At 36.3% G+C, this 23,616-nt stretch overlaps 2 protein-coding genes across 6 annotated transcripts; both read left to right on the forward strand.

Annotated features, from left to right (window-relative positions):
• Positions 1 to 2,113: 2,113 nt before the first annotated feature.
• On the forward strand, positions 2,114 to 5,744 carry LOC113308053 (type I inositol polyphosphate 5-phosphatase 10-like). Of its 5 annotated transcripts, none has more exons than XM_026556521.1 (10): positions 2,114 to 2,242; positions 2,630 to 2,735; positions 3,141 to 3,208; positions 3,303 to 3,407; positions 3,491 to 4,076; positions 4,217 to 4,410; positions 4,510 to 4,618; positions 4,793 to 4,941; positions 5,047 to 5,271; positions 5,535 to 5,744. In XM_026556521.1, the coding sequence occupies exons 3-10, from the start codon at positions 3,183 to 3,185 to the stop codon at positions 5,611 to 5,613; spliced, it is 1,473 nt and encodes a 490-aa protein (XP_026412306.1). In that variant the 5' UTR covers positions 2,114 to 2,242; positions 2,630 to 2,735; positions 3,141 to 3,182; the 3' UTR covers positions 5,614 to 5,744. The 5 variants fall into 5 exon arrangements, with proteins under 5 accessions (XP_026412306.1, XP_026412310.1, XP_026412307.1 ...); XM_026556525.1 differs by having other exon boundaries at positions 5,538 to 5,744; XM_026556522.1 differs by lacking the exons at positions 2,114 to 2,242; positions 2,630 to 2,735 and adding an exon at positions 2,836 to 2,908.
• A 299-nt stretch (positions 5,745 to 6,043) lies between these two features.
• LOC113308054 lies at positions 6,044 to 7,332 on the forward strand. The gene has a single exon (XM_026556527.1). It carries the CDS (start codon positions 6,083 to 6,085, stop codon positions 7,193 to 7,195), a length of 1,113 nt encoding a protein of 370 aa, XP_026412312.1. The 5' UTR covers positions 6,044 to 6,082; the 3' UTR covers positions 7,196 to 7,332.
• Positions 7,333 to 23,616: the final 16,284 nt, after the last annotated feature.

A 23,616-nucleotide genomic window follows, 5' to 3' on the forward strand; every position in this document is an offset into this window, starting at 1 on the left:
CTTTGGGGGAGCTACAACTTGACGGGTTCAACCGAGCAATGTTCTAACACTAGGCACTCTTTCATTGCTTGGGTGACTCTGTATGGAAGACTAAAGACTAGAATGAACTGAAACTTTGGGGTCTTCTGGAAAATCCAAATTGTGTTCTTTGTGTTGGCGGTATTGAAACTGAAACTCATCTATTCCATGACTGCCAATTTGCTTCTATCATTTGGCATGACTTACTTCTTAAGATGGGATATGATAAAACTTCTGTGACAGTTGGAAGGAGGAGGTAAATTGGTGAATTGAACACTTTGCTGGCTTAACTCTCATTAATTCTATTAAGAAGCTTGTATTTTCTGGATTTATTTATCAGTCATGGAGGGAAAGAAATAACATAATATTGTCTTCTAGAAATGTGTTCCACTCTGCATGCAAGTTACCTCTCCATATTATTCAGGATATTCACTTGAAACTAAATTCTCATCCTAGCTATATCTCTGACATCCCTACTCATATAAGATTTATGCAAAATTGGAATATTGATTTTTGTTTGTCCATAAACGGTAGTCATTCCCTGCTGGTGGCTTAGACCAGAAGGTGATATCATTCTGATTAACACTAATGGGCCAAAGAAAGATCTTTCTGGAGGGAGTGGAGATACCCTTAGAGACAAATATGGTGATGTTATTGATCGTGCCATTGGAGGTAGTGTTAGAACTATTGTTGATTTCACTCCTGCAAAACAAAGGTTAAACACAAAAACTGGATTGCGGCTGAGTCACGACCAGGTCGCTCTCTTTAAGACGTTTCTGGCTCTGCCTTGAGTTTTGTGCAAGCAGTCTTTCTTTGTCACAACGTCCCCAGAATAAAACAGCCGAGAAAAACTCTCGTCGATCTCTCACGCACACAGTGAGAAATCGATCACTCTCACTCTTTTAATCTTGCTCAGAAAAAACTTGGTCTCTTGATTCACAAAAACAGTATATGGAAAACTCTTACTTTTCTGTTTCTCAAAACTGGCTTATTATACCCTTCGCAATTAAGACAAAATTAATGGGAATAAATTTTGGTTTTAATTGTCTCCATAAAATCCTGTGTAACAGTCCAAAAACGGTCAAGTAATTTATGCCAGAATAAATACTATTTTATCTGTAATTAAAACCTGTGAAAACGTTTTGAAAAAAAACTTTTTAAAAGGAGCAAAAACTACTTTCCAAATTCAAGAGAGCTCCAAGGCCCCAAGACCCCGTTCCCGGACTAATGTTATATATATTATTTATATATATACACCCATCAGTAGGGGGAGGGATTCGATCCTAAGACCTATCCCTCCGGGCCCAAAATGTTTAACCATTAGGCCAAGCTCGAATTGTTGATATATATGTACAAAATAATTATTTTAAAACATATATCCCAACAAGTAGCAGTCCCATCTCAGTGCCTGCTCATGAACCACAAGGAGTTGAGCTTGAAACTTAAGCTTGTTGTTTTACATACGATTCTGGATATCCATATTTGTTTGGATTCTATGATTGTCTATTTGTTGTTGAAAAGTGAAAATCCAAAGCCACCTTCGAATATGATGCAAATTTGGAGAAGGGTTCAGTGCTTATTGAAAAATTTCAAGACGGTCAAGATTAGCAAGTAAACATTCTCATCAGATGTTTGTCGGATGGGATAGGAGCCAGAACTGCTATGAGATTGAGGAAATTTTGGCTGAGGATAAATCTGGAAAGTTCACTACCCGCCAGGGATGAGCTTGTTGCTTTTGATTTAATCTCTGTTTTTTTTTTCTTGTTGTGTGTCTGGGTTCTTGGGCTTGTTTTTTTGGTTTTTGTTTTGTTTTTGGGCGGCCAGCTGATTGTATTTAAAAAATAATAATAATAATAAATAGTACCACGTATAAGTCTCTCAGATTACCTATAATTTCAGCACCACCGCTACGGCTCCAAGTGAGGTTTCTCTTGAATACCAAGTCTTACGCCTGTTCATTACAGGTCTCAAACAGAATTTAAAACACCAACTTGGATCATAAACATTAGAAAATGAAAAACAAACTTTTCAAAAACTTTTAAGAGTTCGAAAAAGGTAACGCTCAATGAAAAGGTCTTCAAAAATTCAGTTCGTTGGCTCTTTTATACGCCAAATCATTATTAGTTAAGCCTTCCACGTAATATTTTGATTATCTCCATACCAATAAAATTGAGAATTCCTCTTCTACTGGACTGATTGATTATTGATTAGCAGAAAGAAAAAGGTGATAATTGATTTATGCAATCATTCTTTTCCCGATCTTCAATTATTTCGAATGTGTTCTGACAAATCTTTCTTTTTCTCTAGCAAATTATGGGTTTTAAGTTTTACACTGTTTAGATAATTGAGGTTTTTAGTTCGGACCAATTGTTCAAATTTTATGCAGAATTTTGTTTTGAAGTCAGGGCATTGAGAAAAGGGATTGATGGGAATTTTAGCCATTACTTGTTTTATTCCAATTCTTGAGAAGAAGCGTTATCTTTCTTTTTCCACAACATATATTCTATGCTTTTACCGTTTTTTCCTGATGGAATAAGATCAAAGGGATCATGTTCTTGTTCTTTCCAATGAAAATGCAGCTAAACATTATCTGTCCTGTATTCATATATAGGTCATTGTTGTCTCTACTACAAGTTATACTTGTTTCATTTCCAAAATCACATTGAGGTAGGAGGAACACCATCAGAAGGACTTCTCGATTCGCTTTAACATTTCTGGTAAGTAAAGTTTCTCTTCCACGGTACTTATAGTTAATATATAAAGCCTTTCAACTTTTTGATCATTTGCCTCTTTAGGCCTATATGATTAATCATTCGTTGAACTTGGCCTCAAGTAAATGTAGGGAGCATTATGTGACAACCATAACTATCATTACGTTTCATGTTGCATGGTACTGGATTATAAGTTTAGACATGAAAACAGTTTCCTAGGTGCACAAAACATTCCTGATTATGATAGTATACTAATTTTTTGGCACATAGATAAACCTGCTTATGGAGCTTGAATGCTTAATTACTTTGTCAGTCACCTCTCAAGTCTTTAGGATTGTTGTTTTCTTGTTTCCTCTATTAATTATCGAACCGATTGCCTAAGTAGTGTTTAATCATATTTGGCGAATGCAGGAAAGCTTGGCGGTCTAACATTCAGCGATTCCACTGTCTCATATGTCTTTAAGCATTGAATTCTTCCGGTATTCTACTAATTGCCTTTCTTACTTTGTTCTAATACTTCTTATATCTTTTGCAAATTTTGTCATTAACTTATGTTTCTTCTATATTTTGTAGAATTTTTGTAGCAACATGGAACGTCGGGGGAAAAGCTCCTCATACTGGTCTGGATCTTGATAAAATTCTGCACGTTGAAGATAAATCTGACATTTATGTTTTAGGGTATAATTCTGTTTCTAGATTGGTTTGGTTCTCATAGAGTATGTTGTTCACTTCTGAATTTGGCTATCTTTGGGGATTTTCAGTTTTCAGGAAATAGTACCATTGAATGCAGGAAATGTTCTCGTTATAGAAGACAATCAGCCTGCAGCAAAATGGTTATCCCTAATCAACAATAGCCTAAACGAGCCTCAGTTAGCTGACAACTCTGACCGAACAAGCACCTCGTCTGCACCGGGTTCTTCCTATGCCCATACTTTCGACAGAAAGTCCGTTGGTTCCAGACATACAAAACAATATAGTAGCGGTTTTCCATTCTTTTATAAGCCTTCTCTCAGAAGAGTAAGTAAGAATTTCAGGACCCAGAAAAAGAGACGGCTAAAGACTTGTAACTGCGCAGTGGAATTGGACAGGCAGTTTACGTATCAAGAGAACTATCTTTTTGAACAGAACTCTTCGTCAGAAGATGATGAAGATGGTACACGTAGCGTTAGGATGACAACAATTTCATCTCCTCCTTCTAGCAACCAACCAAAGTATAGCCTGATTGTGTGCAAGCAAATGGTTGGAATTTTTGTTACCATATGGGTGAGGAAAGAACTTGTCCAACACATTGGTCACCTCAGAGTTTCTTGTATTGGGCGTGGGATATTGGGTTATCTTGGAAATAAGGTAAATAATTACCCAGATATTTTAATAAACCACTTTTACATTACTATTCAGATGTTCTGTGTTTAACAGGATGCATTTTGCAAGCAAACCATGTCAGCTTTTCTATTTTTTGACCGTACAGTACTGTTCTCATGGTGCAGGGCTGTATATCTGTTAGCATGACTTTGCATCAGACAAGCTTCTGTTTTATAGGAAGTCACTTAGCTTCTGGAGAGAAAGAAGGAGATGAGATTAGAAGAAATTCTGATGTTATAGAAATCTTAAAGTCTATCCAATTTCCAAAGATTTGCAAAAAGGCTGGTTGTAGGATTCCAGAAAAGATTCTTGACCATGAGTATGTATTTTTATCTATCAATATATTGCAAGGACCCTTGATAATCTTACATTTTTTTCGATTGCATGTCCTAAGAGTATTCTGGATTTTGTGTGTCAGTCGTATCATATGGTTGGGCGACTTGAATTACCGGATTGCATTGAGTTACACGGAAACAAGAAAACTTCTACAGGAGTATGACTGGGAAGCACTACTGCAAAAAGATCAGGTAACTTGTAAGATCCAGTGTATGACCCAAGGAAAACAAATTTCATGTAAATAGCTCAAAATCCTTTACAGATAGGTTTCTAATCTTCTTCCATGCAATATATTATTTCTGTCGTAACATTCACCTTTTCACTTATAATTCTTCTTTCATTTTCTATTTTTTGTTTTTTGATAGCTTAGAATTGAAAGAGATGCCGGACGAGTATTCAAGGGATGGAAAGAAGGAAAAATTTATTTCGCGCCCACATATAAATACTCAATAGATTCAGATGCTTATTCTGGAGAATCTGTAAAATCGAAAGAGAAGAGGAGAACTCCTGCATGGTATATACACATACATGTTCGGATCAAAATATGCATCTTTTTATGACCAAATACCAATACTTATTCAGGGCACTGCCTAATAACCTGTCATGCTGTACAATGCAGGTGTGATCGAATACTATGGAATGGAAACGGAATTGAACAACTATCCTATGTGCGAGGGGAATCAAAGTTTTCTGATCACCGACCTGTATGTGCAGTATTTATGACAGAGGTGGTGGTTCTCGATGGAAGAGCATCAAGCAGCACATTATTTCATAATTCTCGTCCCAAAGTTGAAGAAGCTGTATCTCGCACTTGCAGCAATAGACTTGTTGAGTTGAATGAGATGTAAGTCTATTTAACATATCCATGTATCGAATGGTCTACTACCTCGAGCTGAACACTAACGAAATTTACTTAATATTCTTTTTGATCGATAAATTTTACTTAATATTTTTTGCATCAAAATATTCTTTTGCTATACACTGTGTTTTTAGATATTTAACTTTTGGAACAAAAGGAAACAAATATCTCATACAAAGTATGCTGCAACTTGATAACTAATCAAAATATCTGAGATGTCCCTGATTTGATCTTCCAAACTAATGTAGCAGCACCTGGATGCACGCACACTGGGCATCAAAATTTCCAAGGCGCAAGAACATTGTTCACCATTTTCAGGATGCCTAAACACTGCGCGGAGTCGCGGACCCTGTTTGTTTCTGGAAGCATATCAATGCGTGAATGTAAAAAGAAAAAGTAGTGCACCCTTTTTCCTGGATGCAAGAATAATTTGCGTACTATATTTTGTATTCGATACATGGTTGCATAAAAGTATGCATCATTTTTCTGGATGCGGAAATATTTTAAGAGAATGATCTGGTCAGCTCCACTCGTGGCATTGCTTCTGTGCCAACAAATAATTCATCCACGTGGATACACTTCCTCCTAAAATAGAATCAACCAACATTTCGACAGCCAAACTCACTGGATAACAAACAACCACACTTGGCCACATCGCCCGTCTCCGAATCTAGTCCCATCAGTTACGTTCAAACACGGTTACTATTCTTTCTCCTCCATTCGCTCCTAACCAAAACTAAATCATCCCATATCCTTTTTTTTTTCTCTCATCCGTTTCCAAGGAAAAACCTAAAAAATGTCTGTCCACCACCACACGAGAGACAGTTCTATAATCGAATTCTCAAAAACAGATTCAAATTCAAATGAGAAAGCAAAATCAGTAATTGAATCACTCGCTCTCATAATCGATCCTCTTCCTTCATCTCTCATTAACTCAGACACTCCAGCTTTTTCTCTGCTCCATGACTCTCACCTTGCTGAAACAATATCTTCTCATCTCAAGCAACCTGATTCGGGCGCCGGTGATAACAATCTTTGCCGTTGGCTTTACGATACGTTTCAATCTTCTGATCCAAATCTGCAAACTGTAGTACTAAGATTTTTACCTATTATAGCAGGGCTTTACCTTTCTCGAGCTGGTCTACGAAAGTCCCTGGCGGGGTTTGAAGCTATTTTATTAGCTTTGTATGCTCATGAGACGACGTTTCGTGGTGGCCAGCCGATAACAGTAAATGTTCCGGATTTATCACATTCAAGTATTTATCATGAAACTAGAGCGACGGGTAAAAATAACTCGACGGAGCTGAACTTGGCGATTTTGTCACCGAGTTTAGAACCGCATGGAACGGTTAGATCGACTAAAAGAGCTAGGATTATTGGTGTTGCATTAGAATTATATCATAGTAGAATATCATTGATGCCCATTCCTTCTAAGATTGAATTTTGTGAGTTTTGTGTGATTTGGGCTGGTTATGAAAATGATGGAATCAGTAGTGAATATATTACTGATGAAAACGTTAAAGAGAAATATTTAGGCCAAGATGGTGGTGGTAATGGTGATGCTGGTTCCGGTACTTCTTCTAGTGACGAAATCGTTGGGTTGACAGAGAATAAAGAAGAGAAATACGAGAAGAAAGAAGGCAGAATTCCTTTACCATGGGAACTTCTTCAACCTGCTTTGAGGATTTTGGGCCATTGTTTAATGGGCCCAGTCGAGTCGAAAGAACTGAAAGAAGCTGCACTGGCAGCATCTAGGAGCCTATATGCTAGAGCATTGCATGATGTGAATCCTCAAGCGATTCTTGCGACAGGAAGTCTTCTAAGGATTGGGAATATGACAATGAATTCAGTCCCAGAATCTGATCCTACTGAAATATCGGATTTTAATAAACCTATTATCACCCTCTAAATGCTTATCCTTTTGTTCATTGCATTGCGATCTCATTTTCTTTTTGATTGCACTTACACAATAATTTAAGCCCAGTGATGATATTATACCTTACTGTTTGATTATTATATATTGGTAACCGTTAACGTCTTGATTTATTACAAAGTTATACCTAGCCAAGGCCATACAATTTCTGCAACATATATAAATTGCACTCTCTTTTGTTCATAGAGAATAATACTTTCATTAGAAGATGTATGGTATAACCATGGCAGTTCAACTATTTACATTTCTTAGCTTAAGAATATTTTTTTCTCTCTCTCTTCAAGGGTGCTGCAACCAGACACATCACATGCATCATCCTTGTGATGTAAGTGGCTTACACAATTCGTTTAGCTTGCTATTTTTGGCTATGTACATGCAATATCGTATAGCTAAATAGGCATTATAAAAATCCAGGGAATATACTACAACTACCTCAAGTGTACCACAGTTATCTCTCAATTAGATTATATGAAGGTGTTGGACCATGTGGGGCATAGAGGCTGTCGAGGCACCCAACCCATATAATGAAGGGATCAAGTACATACCGCAATTCACCACGAAGGGTCATCTCGAATAGGACTCGCAACTCGATCCTATTAACGGAAAGCAAACATCGATGCCAAGGGACAAAGGCCAAGTAAAACTTAATTCATATATGCCAAGGGACTCAAGTGATGCACAAGATTGTACATCACTGATGCCACTTAGTTTTTAAATATGCATTTTCTTGTTCGGGACATAAAAATTGGTAAAATATTCACCTTTCCTTCGAAATGCATCAAACTTATGGATTATCAGTAACACATAATGATAACGGTACCTACTCATCATGAAATATCCTCTCGTAAGCAATACAGCATGATGATGCTCTCGCATCAAGTATGCTTTACCGTCAATGCATTTCCCCTATATGCTCCCTCATCCAACCCTCCCTTCTTATATATGTCTTATTAACATTTCAACAAATAAGAATTTGAGAGTTAAGTGTCATGTACCGAGTATCTATATATATTTTTGCGACATAAGAAAGCCAAGTAGATGCATATGATGCATATCTCGTTCTCGGCCAATGGCTAATTTGCGAAATGCACCATAATGATGTATGTTAGATCTTAGCCGACGTCTCTTCCTTGTATAAGTCTTATTCACATTTCCACGTTTAGAAATTAGGGAGAAGAATGATACACATGACTACCCAAATTCGTTTGGATGCAATATTCGACTAAACGATGCATCGTCCGCTCCATGATGCATCCCTGGAATAAGCAACATAAATAATATTGCATCTTTGAGTAAAGTACAAGCTTAGCATCATAATGACAAGCTGATGCATCACTTGCACCAAGTATGCATCACAAGTTTAAGATGATGATTGCTCCTAGCAATGCATCATCAAGTATGCACCATTGCAAAATGATGAATTCTGCAGCAAGAATCCTCATTTACACCAAGTATGGATCACAAGTTCGAGGTGATGCGTCATTTTTCTCAATGACGCATCATAATAAGGGACAAACCATTACAAATGGTGAAATTCGATAAAAGATATATCACTTTAACAAGTGTGCATCACAGGCTTGAGGATATGCATCAATGGGGCATCCTAGAATATGCAATACGGGCCTAAGATTGTTAGAGCACTGCTCGGTCGAACTCGCAAGCGTTGCTATCTCAAGCTTGTTTGTCAATGTTAGTGATCATAACTATAAGTCTTGATTTCTAGTCTACTTATAGTGATGTCTCGGACTAGGATATATTGTGTAGTTGATCATTAGACTTAACGACGTTCATCAACTGAAGACGAAGAACTACTAAGGAGAGCTTGTGGAACATCATCAACATAAGGTATGTGGAGACTAAAACTCATTTATCACTTGGAATGTCTATTTCTACTCTATCTCCTATATTGAGACAAAAGTCGTATTACTATATAGTTGTCGATTATACACATTTGAGATTTCGAGCTGAGATTAACTCGCTTACATATGTGTTGGTAAGCTTTTGCTTCAACCAAGTTCATCTTATATTCTTGACGAAAGTCAAAAGATGACCATGTGAAAATCGCCAAATAACATCTTACATGGTTTATGTGATACAATCATTTGATGTAGACTTGGAATGTTTCTTTATGATTATTTCAATAACTTGAAAATTGCTTTGATGCTAATAGTTTTTGAAAACGGCTATTGCCATCCTCTAGAAAGTTTCAATTATTGAAATAGAGTTTAGAATACTTAACCATCATTGGATTATAAACATTTATTCATTCTTGCATGTATGTGATCCATGACCGGAACTAAAGTATGCATACCCGTATGGATTATAAACATTTATTCATTCTTGCATGTATGTGATCCATGATCGGAACTAAAGTATGGATTATAAACATTTATTCATGCGAGCTGAGATTAACCCGCTTACATATTTCTCGAAATATGTGTTGGTAAGATTTCTCTTCAACCAAGTTCATCTTATATTCTTGACAAAAGTCAAAAGATGATCATGTGAAAATCGCCGAGTAACACCTTACATGGTTTGTGTGATACAATCATTTGATGTCGATTTGGAATGTTTCGTTATGATTATTTCAATAACTTGAAAATTGCTTTGATGCTAATAGTGTGTCAAAACGGCTATTGTCATCCTCTAAAAAAGTTTCAATGATTGAAATAGAGTTTAGAATACTTAACCATCATTGGATTATAAACATAGTGTGCATTCTTGCATGTATGTGATCCATGACCGGAACTAAAGTATGCATACCCATATACGTACATGAAGTTGTGAAATTTTGTGTACCAAGTACACATACCGGTACGCGTACTCGCGTAAGTTATAGGTCCGGGAATTTCTGCTGGGTTTTGGAAGTGTACTTAAGTATGCGTACCCGTTTACATACTGGCGAACCCAAACTCAGACCGGCTACTTAGGTATGCGTACCCGTATGCATACTTGAGTGGTTAAAGTTCTAAAATCGGTTGATTCATGAACTAATAAATTTATATATTATGGAATGCATTCTTTGCAAACCGTGGATATAATGTTCATGAATTGATTCAAGTGAATCAAACCGATTTTGATTGAATTGTGTTCTTGTATACTTCTATGAGAATATAGCAATTGAACAACTCTTTAGCTAGTTTCATTTGAGTCATTTGAACTAGTTATGGTTAAGATAAGTAAGGTTGATATGAGAGTGTTCATATAGCTAACCTCGGTTAACTATGTGTACACGTTTAAGTACGGTTACTTAAACCTAAATGAAGGTACATTTCATTTGTGTATTACAAGCTAAGTTCGATCTAACGGTTGAAAGATATTATATTGAATCTAATCAGGTTTTCATCTAACAGTGAATATTGAATGTATTGTTACCAAGGTAGCATTGATTGCAAACCCTGATTTGAAAACTGTATAAAGGAGAACTCTAGCAACTGGGAAACCTAATCCCCACACCTCCTGTGTGATACTAGTTGCATAAGCTAGAGTCGATTCTCATTTAACCTTAGGTTTTTCACTAAACCTTGTAGGTCAACGACTTGAAGACTTCATTGGGATTGTGAAGCCAGACCCAACTATTTTCTCTGTAGTTGCGTGTTCTGATATTGCCCTGTTCTATCGTATTGAGTACTATCTTCTCTAATATTTGCTCGAGATTGATTCTCCGATAGGAAAGATAAAAAGTAGTCACAAACATCTTCGTCTCATCGTTTGTGATTCCACAATATCTTATTTCGCTACCATACGATTAAAATTATTGTGAGGTGATTTATTATACTTGGTTTTTCTTCGGGAATATAAGTCCGGTTTATCAATTGGTTCCTGTTCACCTTGATTTATCAAAAGACGGAAAAAAACTCATAGGTATTTACGTGAGATACAGATTTATCTATTCCAATAGACTTTTCTGTGTGAGACAGATTTGTTTATCAAGTCTTCGACTTTGGGTCGTAGCAACTCTTAGTTGTGTGTGAGATCAGCTAAGGGAATCAAGTGCGTAGTATCCTGCGGGGATCAGAGACGTAAGGAGTGCAACTGTACCTTGAATCAGTGTGAGATTGATTAGGGTTCAACTACAGTCCAGTACGAAGTTCATTGGTAGGAGGCTAGTATCTGTAGCGGTTTAATACGGTGTGGTGTTCAAATCTGGACTAGGTCCTGGGGTTTTTCTGCATTTGCGGTTTTCCTCGTTAACAAAATTCTGGTGTCTGTATTATTTCTTTTCCACATTATATTTTGTTATATAATTGAAATATCACAGGTTGAACGTTGAATCTATCAATTGGTAAATCCAACCTTTGGTTGTTGATTGAAATTCATTGATCCTTGAACATTGGTCTTTGGTATCGTTCAAGTTACTTCTCTTATATTCAATCGATCTCGCAAATTCCTATTTACTGATTGCAGATTGAATTGAGATATAGAGATATAAAACTCTTTGATATATTTTTCTCTAGATTGAGTTTGACTGTCTAGTTGATTCTCTTGAAAGTATATTGGAGTTTGTCTATTCAGATTTCCAAACAAAATATTGGGTGTGGTTGTTAGACCCCCGCTTTTTTAATTGGTATCAGAGCAGGCAAACACATTAAAGACCTTATAAGTCCGTGTTTGTAGTGATCCGAATATGGACAAAAGTGTTATCTCCATAAGTATACCACCATTCTTCGACGGCTCAAATTACTTATGGTGGAAAATTGTTAAGCGTGTCTTTCTTCAAGCGCGTGATTTTCAATCATGGGTTTATGTTGTTAATGGCTATAATCCTCTGGTTGTTGCAGAAAGAGATGCAACTATTCCAAAGGATATTGGTGCATACGAACTTGCCGAGATTCTCGCTGCAAAGAAAAATTCTGATGGGTTAAATGCTATCATCCATGCCATTACCCTAGATCTTCAGCACCATGTGTCTACGTGCATAAATATGCTTGGGATATCTTAGAAACCGTATTTGAAGGGAATACCTATGAAAAAGAAGCTAGGCTGCAAAACCTAAATTCTGATTGGGAAAACCTTTGTATGGTAGATGAAGATTCATTTGATGAGTTTAATCACAAAGTTTCTGAAATTGTTAATGCATCTTTTCCATTGGGTAAGACTATTCCTGAAAAGGACATTGTGATGAAAATTCTCAGATCGCTGCCATCCAGATATGATTCTAAGAAGCATGCCATCGTTGAAGGTAATAACCTTGCAACTCTTTCCAGAAATACGTTGGTTGAGAAGTTAAAGATATTTGATCATGAGCATGCATCCAAATACGGAAAGGATGTTGCTTTCAAAGCACAAAAGAATACTAAATTACTTGACAAAAGTAAAAGTGTTTGCATCTCTGAAGATGATCTTTCCGAGGCTGATTTATCAGATGAATATCTTGACAATTCAATCTCCCTGATCACTAGGCAGTTTAGGGATCTTCTTTTGAAGAGAAGTAAACGTTTCTCCAGAGATAAACCTAGGTCATCAGTTAAACCTCATAATTATGTTCCTCCTAAAAATAGGGATATAGATGAAATTGATGACGAGGATATGCCTCAGTGCTATAAGTGTAAAGGTTTTGGTCATTTTGCAAATGAGTGTCCAAATCGTAAAAAAAATACACTGGGAACAAAGGTCTAGCTGCAACTCTGATGAAATGTCTGATAACTATGATTCTAATGAAGACGAAAAGTAAAGTGTTGCACTTCTTTGTAAAAATATTGATTTTGATAATTGTAGCAATACATACATAAATCTTGATATTCTTTCAGAAGAAATCTCAACCGGTTTGGAAGAAAAAAGGAATCTACTTGTTTATACTGGAAACTCTTTTTCTGAGTTTTCAGGTTCCACTATGTGTCTAGCTGCCTACACATCTCTGGCGTCTGAATCATCTTCTGTGTTGACATGCTCTTATTGTTCTCTCAAAGGTCATGAACTTTCAAAGTGTTTCAAGTACAAACACAAAATGATATATGTCAACAAACTTCAACGAATAGCGAATCGATTAGCAAACAAGCTCAAACTTGTTCAAAAATCATCAGAGGTATGTAAACGCATTTGTTCTTCAAAGAAGTTAGTTTCCAAAGAAAAGACTAGATCATTAGAGAAAAATTATGGTCTAAACATTCTGAGAAATAGGGCTCTATGAATTCCTTTCGAAAAGGTTATGGTGGACAGATTATTGTTCACCCCAGCACAACTTAATTGTCTTGGTTAGTGCATCTTGTCTCATATGCCTGATCAAAAGAGACAAGATTTTGCACACCTCGGGCTTTAGGGGAAAAAATTATTTTATATTATTTTAGATTTTTTTTTCTTTCTTTTGCTCTGCTGAGCTTTGCAAGTCTGGAATTCGTGCCTCTTTTCATATCTAATTGATATTGGAAGGGACTTCCATGTTTAATCAATAAGAGAGGGTTGTTCTCGACAACTCTACTCTTTTTAGGGTTGAGAGTTGTGCGTGTGTGAACTTCTATGTTTAGAAGTTCCATACCCTACATTAATTCCTTTTTCTTTCACTTGAAACTCCTTTTATCATAAGACTGCTTGTTGAGATTATCTTGTGATTTCCTCTCACAATTTCGGTCATATGGATACTCCAAGCATTATGTCTTCCGATGGAAAAGATGTTAATATGATTTTTAAGCCAACAATCATAAAGGAAAAAGATAAATCTCCGTTACCTCCAACTTTGAAAAGAAAAAAGAAGGAATGTGAGGAAGCCAAGAGTCGTTCCTTCAAATTCTCAGAAGTTTTCTGGTATTCTTGAATATTTGAAGGAAACAAGGAAGGAGATTCAGGAAATAAAGGATATTGCTTTGAGAACTCTTGAAATTCAGAAAGCCCTGGTTTGGCATCAGTTCAAAAGGTTTGTTGGAATTGACTCCTTTCTCCATGAACCTTATGTTCCCATGGATGTTGACAACAAGGAATTCGGGGACGATAAAGAATTTTTCAGAGGTCTCAATGTCTAGGAAACTTTTTATGAGAATTTATTCTTGTGTTTTTAAGAAGGATAACTAGGGTTTGGAATAGCCATTATTGTGATTACACATAGTTATTGCCAACGATTTTCATCTTGCAATGTTTTTAAATTTTGTAGATGGGGAAAAACGATTTGCTGGTTTTCTAGGGAACGAAGGGACGATCAAGCGATCGAAGACTCCTCAACCGAGCAAACTGCCTAACCTCAAACAGATGCACTGCACGAAAGTGCTTTTAAGTTCGAGAGATCAATCTGTAGGACTCCGGCCTAAACCAAGTCAATGGACGTTCCAGAGTCAATTCGGTCACAAAGAGGGAAGAGGGTTGATCTGTAGGAGGGAAGCTGAGGAGTATGTGAGATCAATAGTGATATGTGAATGTGTTGTGGGTTTCTGCAAATGATGAATAAGTTTGAGTGATTGAAAGAATTTTGGTCACACGATTCTTGGTTAGACGATGGATTGTCTGTTCAATATCTCGTGGATTTTCTGTGTGTTTTTCGTATTTACTTTCAATCATGGACTCAGATACTTATTTATATTGCTGAAAAATGTAAAACACATTGATCTCCAGTAAGTGTGACAGTTGCTTGAGTGAAAGAGTGGGAAAGTGAGAAATCGTGGTTTCACCAGTTCCTCATACGTGAGAGGGTTGGTTAATTGTCCACCCACTATTTTTGTTAACTCCCTCAACTGCTTGCACGACTTACTTACATTTCTCATCGTGGATGAACACACATGTTGTAGGCTGCCAGCCCAAAACCTTAATGGATATCCCCCCATGTGACGTGATTGATGTCTCACGAACGTGGATTTGACTAGTCATTCGTTTGATTTATTAGACAATGGGTATAAATTTGTTCAGTGGAGCATTCATGGATCGAGCGTATGCTAGGACACAATTATCGAATGAATGATGATAGTCTGAGTAAATATTACTCCAGCAATTGATCGATAAATTACTGTGAATCGAGCGTTTGAGCAAGTATTTCTCACTCGATGAATTACTGAATATTGATAACTGGATCAATATTTGATCAATTGAGCGAGTATTGCTCGTTCAGTGAATTAATGAATATTGATAGTTGGATCAATATTCGAGCAGATGAGCAAGTATTGCTCATTCGATGGATTATTGGTAGTGTGACCAAATAATAATTAATTAAAACATTGGCAGGGCCGAATATTATATAATTAATTTAGATGTTGATTTCCATATCAATCATAAAATTATTAGTGTTTGAACTGCTCAGAATTGTGATTCAGCGAGCGTTTGTTTGAAACCCTAATTTTCAATCAATTGTTCGCCAATTGATGAATTACTGAAAATAGGATATTGAGTAAAGGAGGGACCGACCACATGTGGTGCCAAAGTGCTTGAGTAAGCGTGCTCCAGGGTCCTTTGCTGACCGGCTGGTGAAAGAATGATCAAATGCTAGTTTTGATCATTTATTAAAATAGTGCTCGAGCGAGCGTTAGATAGTAAAACCTAATTGTGGAGAGCTGAGGGAACGACCAAGAGGGCATGGGACTGGAACTTGGTGGTCGTAGGACCAGTTGCCAGTCGTTTGAGCGAGTCCCAAGTTGGTTGGGGAGAGTTTGGCCCCAATACGAGCGATTGATAGCAAATTAGGTCAAAATTGTGAATATATGTGGGACCGGCTCCTTGCAAGCCTTAGGGACGGCCTTGGTCGGTCAAGGAAGCATGCCCGTGTCACCACGGTGTCCGTGTATTAGTACTGAGAGTTTTGGTATTTTCTGACGATCGTTCGAGCAATGTTTTGGATTTTCAGAAGAGTTTGATCTTGACTGAAACTCTCAATTTTTGCTCGAATGAGCAAGAAGAACTTTGCTCATGCGACAGATAATTTGAGAATATTAAAATAATGGTATTTTAATTTTTTGACGTGGGAAGCCTAGCCGGTCGAGTGACCATTTGACTTTTGGGATTTTCCATGGTTTGAGCAATATTTGAGAAAATATTGAAAAACTAGGGTTTTCGGTCAAACGATGGAGTTTCATGAGATTATGGAAATAATAATATGAGAAAATAAGGAATTGTGAGGTGTGGGACCGGACACGGCTAGGGCATGGCCGACCGGCTAGGTGGCCCCGTCCCGTGACACCTTTCCTATTTTTTGTTTGATGAAAGTATGGAAAGCTAAGAGTTTCTCACAAACGAGGGAGTTTGCTCAGGTGACGGAAACCCTGTGAGATGAGGGAATCTCAGTGAGATGAGGGAATAAAATTTTAGTGAAATAAAATAATGGAGGGGACCGTCCACCGCATGACCGGCTGGTCGCTGGTCCCGGTCCCACGCCTCTAGCTTATTTTATTAATTATTATTTTATTTCCATGAGTCGCTCGTTTGTCCATACTTTGATTTTTCGTTCGTGTGTTTGGGTGTTCGTTTGTGCATTATTTGTCAAGTACACACACCATTTTCTCAGGACTTACTCGACGACGGTCAGACGCCGAAGTATTTATTACTAATTCATGAAATTCTGCTGGGAATGCTTCATGAAACGGAGTAATAAAATGAGTTGAGCATCTATTACTAATCCATGGGATCAGCCGGGGATCAGCCTTGGAACGGAGTAATAAGATAGAATAAATTATCTTCTAGGAATTCAGTCGGTGAATGTCACGGTAGAATCAATCTATTGTAGAATCGAGATATGAGATATTTGAAGCATCATACTCGTTCTGAAAGGTGCATAGTCAGAGAACAACGTGCAGCGTTTTTAACGTCCTGAAGGCGTTTTGCCCTCTCAACAAACAATTATGTATGGAGAGCCGCCTGAATCTATACACGGTCTCTCTACATAGTCAGGGAATAGCGAATGAGTGTAGTCGACGTCCTGAAGGCGGTTTTCCCTCTCAACAAACAATTATGTATGGAGGACCGCCCAATCGTTCTTCTATGTATAGGGTGCTCAAACTATGTAGTCAGGGAACAACGAGTGTCATCGACGTCCTGAAGGCGTTTTGCCCTCTCAACAAACAATTATGTATGGAGGACCACCCAATCTTTCTTCTACATAGAGAGGCACGATGAAATGCGTAGCATCGAACGCTCAGCAAGTGGGAGGCCTTTCGAGAAACATATTCATCGTGTCTATGAGAGATACTCGGTTAGAGATCGTGAAACAGTTCAAGGATCGTAAAACACGAAGTCACATGCGTTCCTGAAGCCGGGTCAGAAACATGCAGTATCATGATTTTACGATTTTAGCCCTTGCCGAAAATCCATCATCAACAAATTTATTTATTTAAAATTTAAAGTTTATTTGGAAGATAATTTTTGAAATATTAATCTTTATGGTTTTATATATTGCAAATTGTTATGGGATATGTTGTTTACGTCCGTGAACCTTGACTGTCCCATATTTGTCCAAAAGTTAACTCTATTATATATCGGTATGAAAGTATTGATAAAAGATAGAATGAACTTTTGACTACAAAAGTTAAGCCTATTATGTCATTATGCAAATATTGATGGAATATAGGATGAACTTTTGTTTACAAATATTAAGTCTATTATATGTCATTGTCCAAATAGTGATGAAAAATAGAATGAATCTTTGATTATTCCGCAGTATTGGTCTTTCCCTGATCCACATCTTGTGTATGTACTGTGTTGCTCCGTAAGTCTTCTTATGTTGAGCATGGCTAATTGAATTTATCATTTTCCTTTTGGTTAATTCAATTGAGATTTTTGGATACAAATTCATGTTTCATGTGATTTGTTAATGTCCAAAGAAATCCTTCTTTTCTTGTAAAAGTAAGGTCGCTCTTGTTGTTCTTTCGGGAATGACATTTTATGGGGAGAGTTCTTAATTTAACTTGTGCTTAATTACCAACTCTTTGTGGGGAGTGCAGATGTGGAATATTGTAGGAGTTATCTTGTATCTTTATAAATTCCTTGATGAATGCACTAAGTTTCGACTATGTGAAATCATCGAAACAAGTCGGTATGTTATTCTCTTTTGGTCATGAAGTATCTCTATGAAAATTTCATGAGGATTGCACTAGTTTTCGTACCTTTGCCAATTTATATTGACAAAAATGGGGAGAATTAATGTGTAGTTCACACTACAAATACATATGGTTTACGGATCATTATGTAAGGGGGAGTGTTTTCATTGTGAGATGAAGTATTGACTAGGGGGAGTGATACATATCACCATAGTACTGTTGTCAAAGTTGTGATACAATTGAACTTTGATGTTGTGTAATGATACTATGACACTGTATAATAATGATTGAGAGCAACTGTTTACTCATTGTTATTGCTACAGATCTTCAACAACGATGATGCAGAGTTGAACACATTTGGAATCATTGGAGTACTTGGAAGCGACGAATATTTCGAGTAATGTTGAAGAACCAAGGAGATCAAGCATTTGGATGAGAAGCTAAAAAGTTTACTTATTTTGTAATCCATATGTATTGATAGTTTTGTCACTAAAATTGACAAAGGGGGAGATTTTTAGAGCACTGCTCGGTCGAACTCGCAAGCGTTGCTATCTCAAGCTTGTTTGTCAATGTTAGTGATGAAAACTATAAGTCTTGATTTATAGTCTACTTATAGTGATGTCTCGGACTAGGATAGATTGTGTAGTTGAGCATTAGACTTCACGACGTTCATCAATTGAAGACGAAGAACTACTAAGGAGAGCTTGTGGAACTTCATCAACAAAAGGTATGTGGAGACTAAAACTCATCTATTACTTGGAAAGTCTATTTCCACATAATCTCCTATATTGAAACAAAAGTCATATTACTATATAGTTGTCGATTATACACATTTGAGAATTCAAGCTGAGATTAACCCGCTTACATATTTCTCGAAATATGTGTTGGTAAGATTTCTCTTCAACCAAGTTCATCTTATATTCTTGACAAAAGTCAAAAGATGATCATGTGAAAATCGCCGAGTAACATCTTACATGGTTTGTGTGATACAATCATTTGATGTCGACTTGGAATGTTTCGTTATGATTATTTCAATAACTTGAAAATTTCTTTGATGCTAATAGTGTGTCAAAACGGCTATTGTCATCCTCTAAAAAAGTTTCAATGATTGAAATAGAGTTTAGAATACTTAACCATCATTGGATTATAAACATAGTGTGCATTCTTGCATGTATGTGATCCATGACCGCAACTAAAGTATGCATACCCTTATGCGTATTTGAAGTTGTGAAATTCTATATACCAAGTACATATACCGGTACGCGTACTTGCGTAAGGTATAGGTCCAGGAATTTCTGTTCGGTTGGCTCCTGAACTAATAAATTTATATATTAAGGATGCATTCTTTGCAAACCGTGGCTATAATGTTCATGAATTGATTCGAGTGAATCAAACCGATTTTGCTTCAATTGTGTTCTTATATACTTCTATGAGAATATAACAATTGAACAACTCTTTAACTAGTTTCATTTGAGTCATTTGAACTAGTTATGATTAAGATGAATAAGGTTGATATGAGAGTGTTCATATAGCTAACCTCGGTTAATTACGGTTGAGCCAACATGGTGTACACGTTTAGGTATGGTTACTTAAACCTAAATGAAGGTAAGTTTCATTTGTGTATAAAAAGCTAAGTTCGGTCTAACGGTTGAAAAATATTAGCTTGAATCTAATCAGGTTTTCATCTAACGGTGAATATTGAATGCTTTGTAACCGAGGTAACATTGATTGCAAACCCTGATTTGAAAACTATATAAAGGAGAACTCTAGCAATAGGGAAACCTAATCCCCACACCTCCTGTGTGATACTAGTTGCATAAGCTAGAGTCGATTCTCCTTTAACCTTAGGTTTTTCACGAAACCCTGTAGGTTAACGACCTGAAGACTTCATTGGGATTGTGAAGCCAGACCTAACTATTTTCTCTCTAGTTGTGTGTTCTGATCTTTCCCTGTTCTATCGTATTGAGTATTATCTTCTCTAAGATTTGCTCGAGATTGATTCTCCGATAGGTAAGATAAAAAGTAGTCACAAACATCTTCGTCTCATCGTTTGTGATTCCACAATATCTTGTTTCGCTACCATGCGATTAAGATTATTGTGAGGTGATTAATAATACTAGGTTTTCTTCGGGAATATAAGTCTGGTTTATCAATTGGTTCCTGTTCACCTTGATTTATCAAAATACGGAACAAAACTCATAGGTATTTCTATGGGATACAGATTTATCTATTCCAATAGATTTTTCTGTGTGAGACATATTTGTTTATCAAGTCTTCGACTTGGGTCATAGCAACTCTTGGTTGTGGGTGAGATCAGCTAAGGGAATCAAGTTTGTAATATCCTGCGGGGATCAGAGATGTAAGGAGCGCAACTATACCTTGAATCAGTGTGAGATTAATTAGGGTTCAACTAAAGTCCAGTCTGAAGTTCATTGGTAGGATAATGTTTGTAGCGGCTTAATACAATGTGGTGTTCAAATCTGGACTAGGTCCCAGGGTTTTTCTGCATTTGCGGTTTTCCTCGTTAACAAAATTCTGGTGTCTGTGTTATTTCTTTGCCGCATTATATTTTATTATATAATTTAAATATCTCAGATTGTACGTTGAATCGATCAATTGGTAAATCCAACCTTTGGTTGTTGATTGAAATTGATTGATCCTTGAACATTAGTCTTTGGTACCGTTCAAGTTACTTCTCTTATATTCAATCGAGAATGCAAATTCCTATTTGTTGATTGCAGATTGAATTGAGAGATAGAGATATAAAAATATTTGATATACTTTTCTCTAGGTTGAGTCTGACTGTCTAGTTGATTCTCTTGAAAGTATATTGGAATTTGTCTATTCAGATTGTCAAACGAAATATTGGGTGTGGTTGTTAGACCCCCGCTTTTTCAAAGATGAAGCTTCATCTCATTCAATGACGCATCCTAGAGTATGCGCCATGTGAAAAATAAAATGTGGATGTCACGAAACCACTCTCCCGCGGTCTTTGAGTTGACCTTAAAGAGTTAATAGGGTCCGCATCTCCTCTTCCACTAACTCCTTTATTAGTCTGCTCAATTAAGCTCAAGTTTCAGTTGTTTAAGCACGATAAATCACGTTTTCAATTGTTTTACATTAAGATTTACCAACGCCAATTGTTTAGAATAATTGTTCTGAAAATATTACTTAATTTGGGATAAAATAAAGATATTAATTATTCCTGGACGGATAAAGCAACAATTATAATCATTTGAAGTAACAACGTTGACAACTCTCCTAATAAGTGTTTTAGATGAGCATGACAGTCTGTTAACTTAAAACATGTCCCAAGATGCAACCATATTATATTCTCCTTATTGTTGTCTAGGTTTTACCTTTGCAGCTATTTCATGACACTAATAACCTTGTAGTAATGTCTAACCTCCTATGATTGTTGGTGAAAATTAGCCTGAGTTTTCAGATGTCGAAGATCTATCATGAGGGATAACCAAGTTCTTGTTGATGCGGAAAATAAGCATCGAGAAACACTGGTTTGTTGTGTCGATGTATTATTTCAAAGAAACTATTGAATATTATTTTCGTGGTTCTTATTTGTTTGTTTCTTTTCTATGTAATTGTGGCCTTTGTTTGTTTGGTTGGTTAATTAGTAGAGAGACTATTTATTATATTTGTACATGTCATTTTGTTCTTTCCTTTTATATTTTCGTTTTGCATCATATCGTATGTAGTTGTTTTGTTCTATGATGATCTGGTTGTGTTGCCCTTTTAACTCGCATAAATCGCACATAAGTATTATGCCCCTTTATATTTTTATTTTGTGTTGGTAAATGTAATAATTCAAAACTTGAAATATTTTTGTCAGACAGTCTTGCCGATTGTCAGTTGCACTTTAGTGGGAAACCTATTAGTCACTTGTTATCTCATTTGGAGCGCACGAATAAACATTACTCGATATCTAAGTACGTTATATATCTTGACCGTTAATTCTTGGGAACAAAATTTTCTTTGGATGACATTCACGTCAATAAGACATATTTATCCATCTTATCTCCACTTAGTGGTTTGTATTTATTATGTCCCGTATGAAGGAAGGAGTTACCTTTCTTCTATCTGACTTTCAGAGCACAACTGGTTGATTTTTAACCATTTTTTTACATGGTGGACTTGTTTCCTCGTTATTCCATATAGAAATCTAGGGGCATTAGTATGAGGATAGTTAAACTATTTTGTTAAAGATATCATATTTTATGCGAGTTTGGAGTGCTAAAAGATAATTGGAATCCTCCCGAAGCTTCTAAAATGGTGACTCAAAATATTGATTGGTAATGAAAAAGAAAAGGTATCTAGTACACCACCAATATTTTCGTTCATGAACCTATATAGACAATATAACGAATATGATCTATCAGAATAAGATCCTTGTACCTGATTGTATACAAGGTCAACCTAGTATGTATCCATATTGTACATGAACCGAATTCCAACAAGAACAAATCTTGTAATCTATCTTTCGAGATCGGAATTCATAAAAACTAGTCTTGCAGGTTCTTTGTAATTGAGCTAAAAACTATCTAGGTTGATCAAATCAGTTCGTGTACGTGAATAATTAAAAGTGTCCAGGAATATCTCAAAACAACCTAGTTTGCAAACTGGTAGAATCAATTCTTTCGCGCGAATAAATAAGAGATTTAACATTAAGATAAAATCAAAGTTCCTAAAATGGTAAAATAAATTTGTGAACATGAAATACAAGTCAATGCATTTAGAATTTTCCTCCGCAATCATAGTTTGTTGAACAAATAACTGTTGCCAACATTTTATTAGATAAGTTCTATTGGAAACCATTTCTCTGATTTATGTCTCGATATTTTTCAAGTACTAGCTTGAACTCGAAACTGCTGCTTTGCAATTGATCATAATACTAAAGTCATACAACATTGTGTCTATAGATAGAATGCCAAAAACAATGAGTAAATAGAATTTTTCGAGCATTTCTCGGTCGAACTCATAAATGTTGATATCTCAAGCTTGTTGTCAAATTTAGTTGTCAAAATTATTTCTTGATTTCTAGTCTACAATTATTTAAGTATCGGATTAGGATAGAAGTATGTAGTTGAGAATCGGACATCACTGCGTTCTACCGTTTGAAGTCGAAGATCGACCGAAGCTTTTGGAGAACTTCTTCAACAAAAGGTAAGTGAAGATTGAACCACCTATTTCTCAAGTTATATTCATCCTTTTATCTATGAGATGTTGTCACATGACTAATTAAACTATTGTAAGCATATCAAGAATTTCGAGTCAAGTTTATCTTGGTAATTAGTTTCCAAAATATATATGACTAAGCTTAATGAATTTTTTTTTATACTTGATGAATTTCGGTTAAGAACAATTTATTGCTCATAATCAAAATTGTGATTCAAAATTATCATCTGAAAATATCCTGGAACAATGATATGTGTCATTGAT

The sequence above is a fragment of the Papaver somniferum genome, chromosome 9 (genome assembly GCF_003573695.1).
Source record: "Papaver somniferum cultivar HN1 chromosome 9, ASM357369v1, whole genome shotgun sequence".
Lineage (NCBI taxonomy): Eukaryota > Viridiplantae > Streptophyta > Magnoliopsida > Ranunculales > Papaveraceae > Papaver > Papaver somniferum.

What these genes read in the sequence shown, in the direction of transcription:
- LOC113308053 (XM_026556521.1), top strand. Translation starts at nt 3,183, where the DNA reads ATGTCTTTAAGCATTGAATTCTTCCG. An exon ending in CACTACTGCAAAAAGATCAG is followed by an intron (nt 4,619 to 4,792) that starts GTAACTTGTAAG and finishes GTTTTTTGATAG; the next exon opens with CTTAGAATTGAAAGAGATGC. An exon ending in CTTGTTGAGTTGAATGAGAT is followed by an intron (nt 5,272 to 5,534) that starts GTAAGTCTATTT and finishes AAACTAATGTAG; the next exon opens with CAGCACCTGGATGCACGCAC.
- LOC113308054 (XM_026556527.1), top strand. Translation starts at nt 6,083, where the DNA reads ATGTCTGTCCACCACCACACGAGAGACAGTTCTATAATCGAATTCTCA.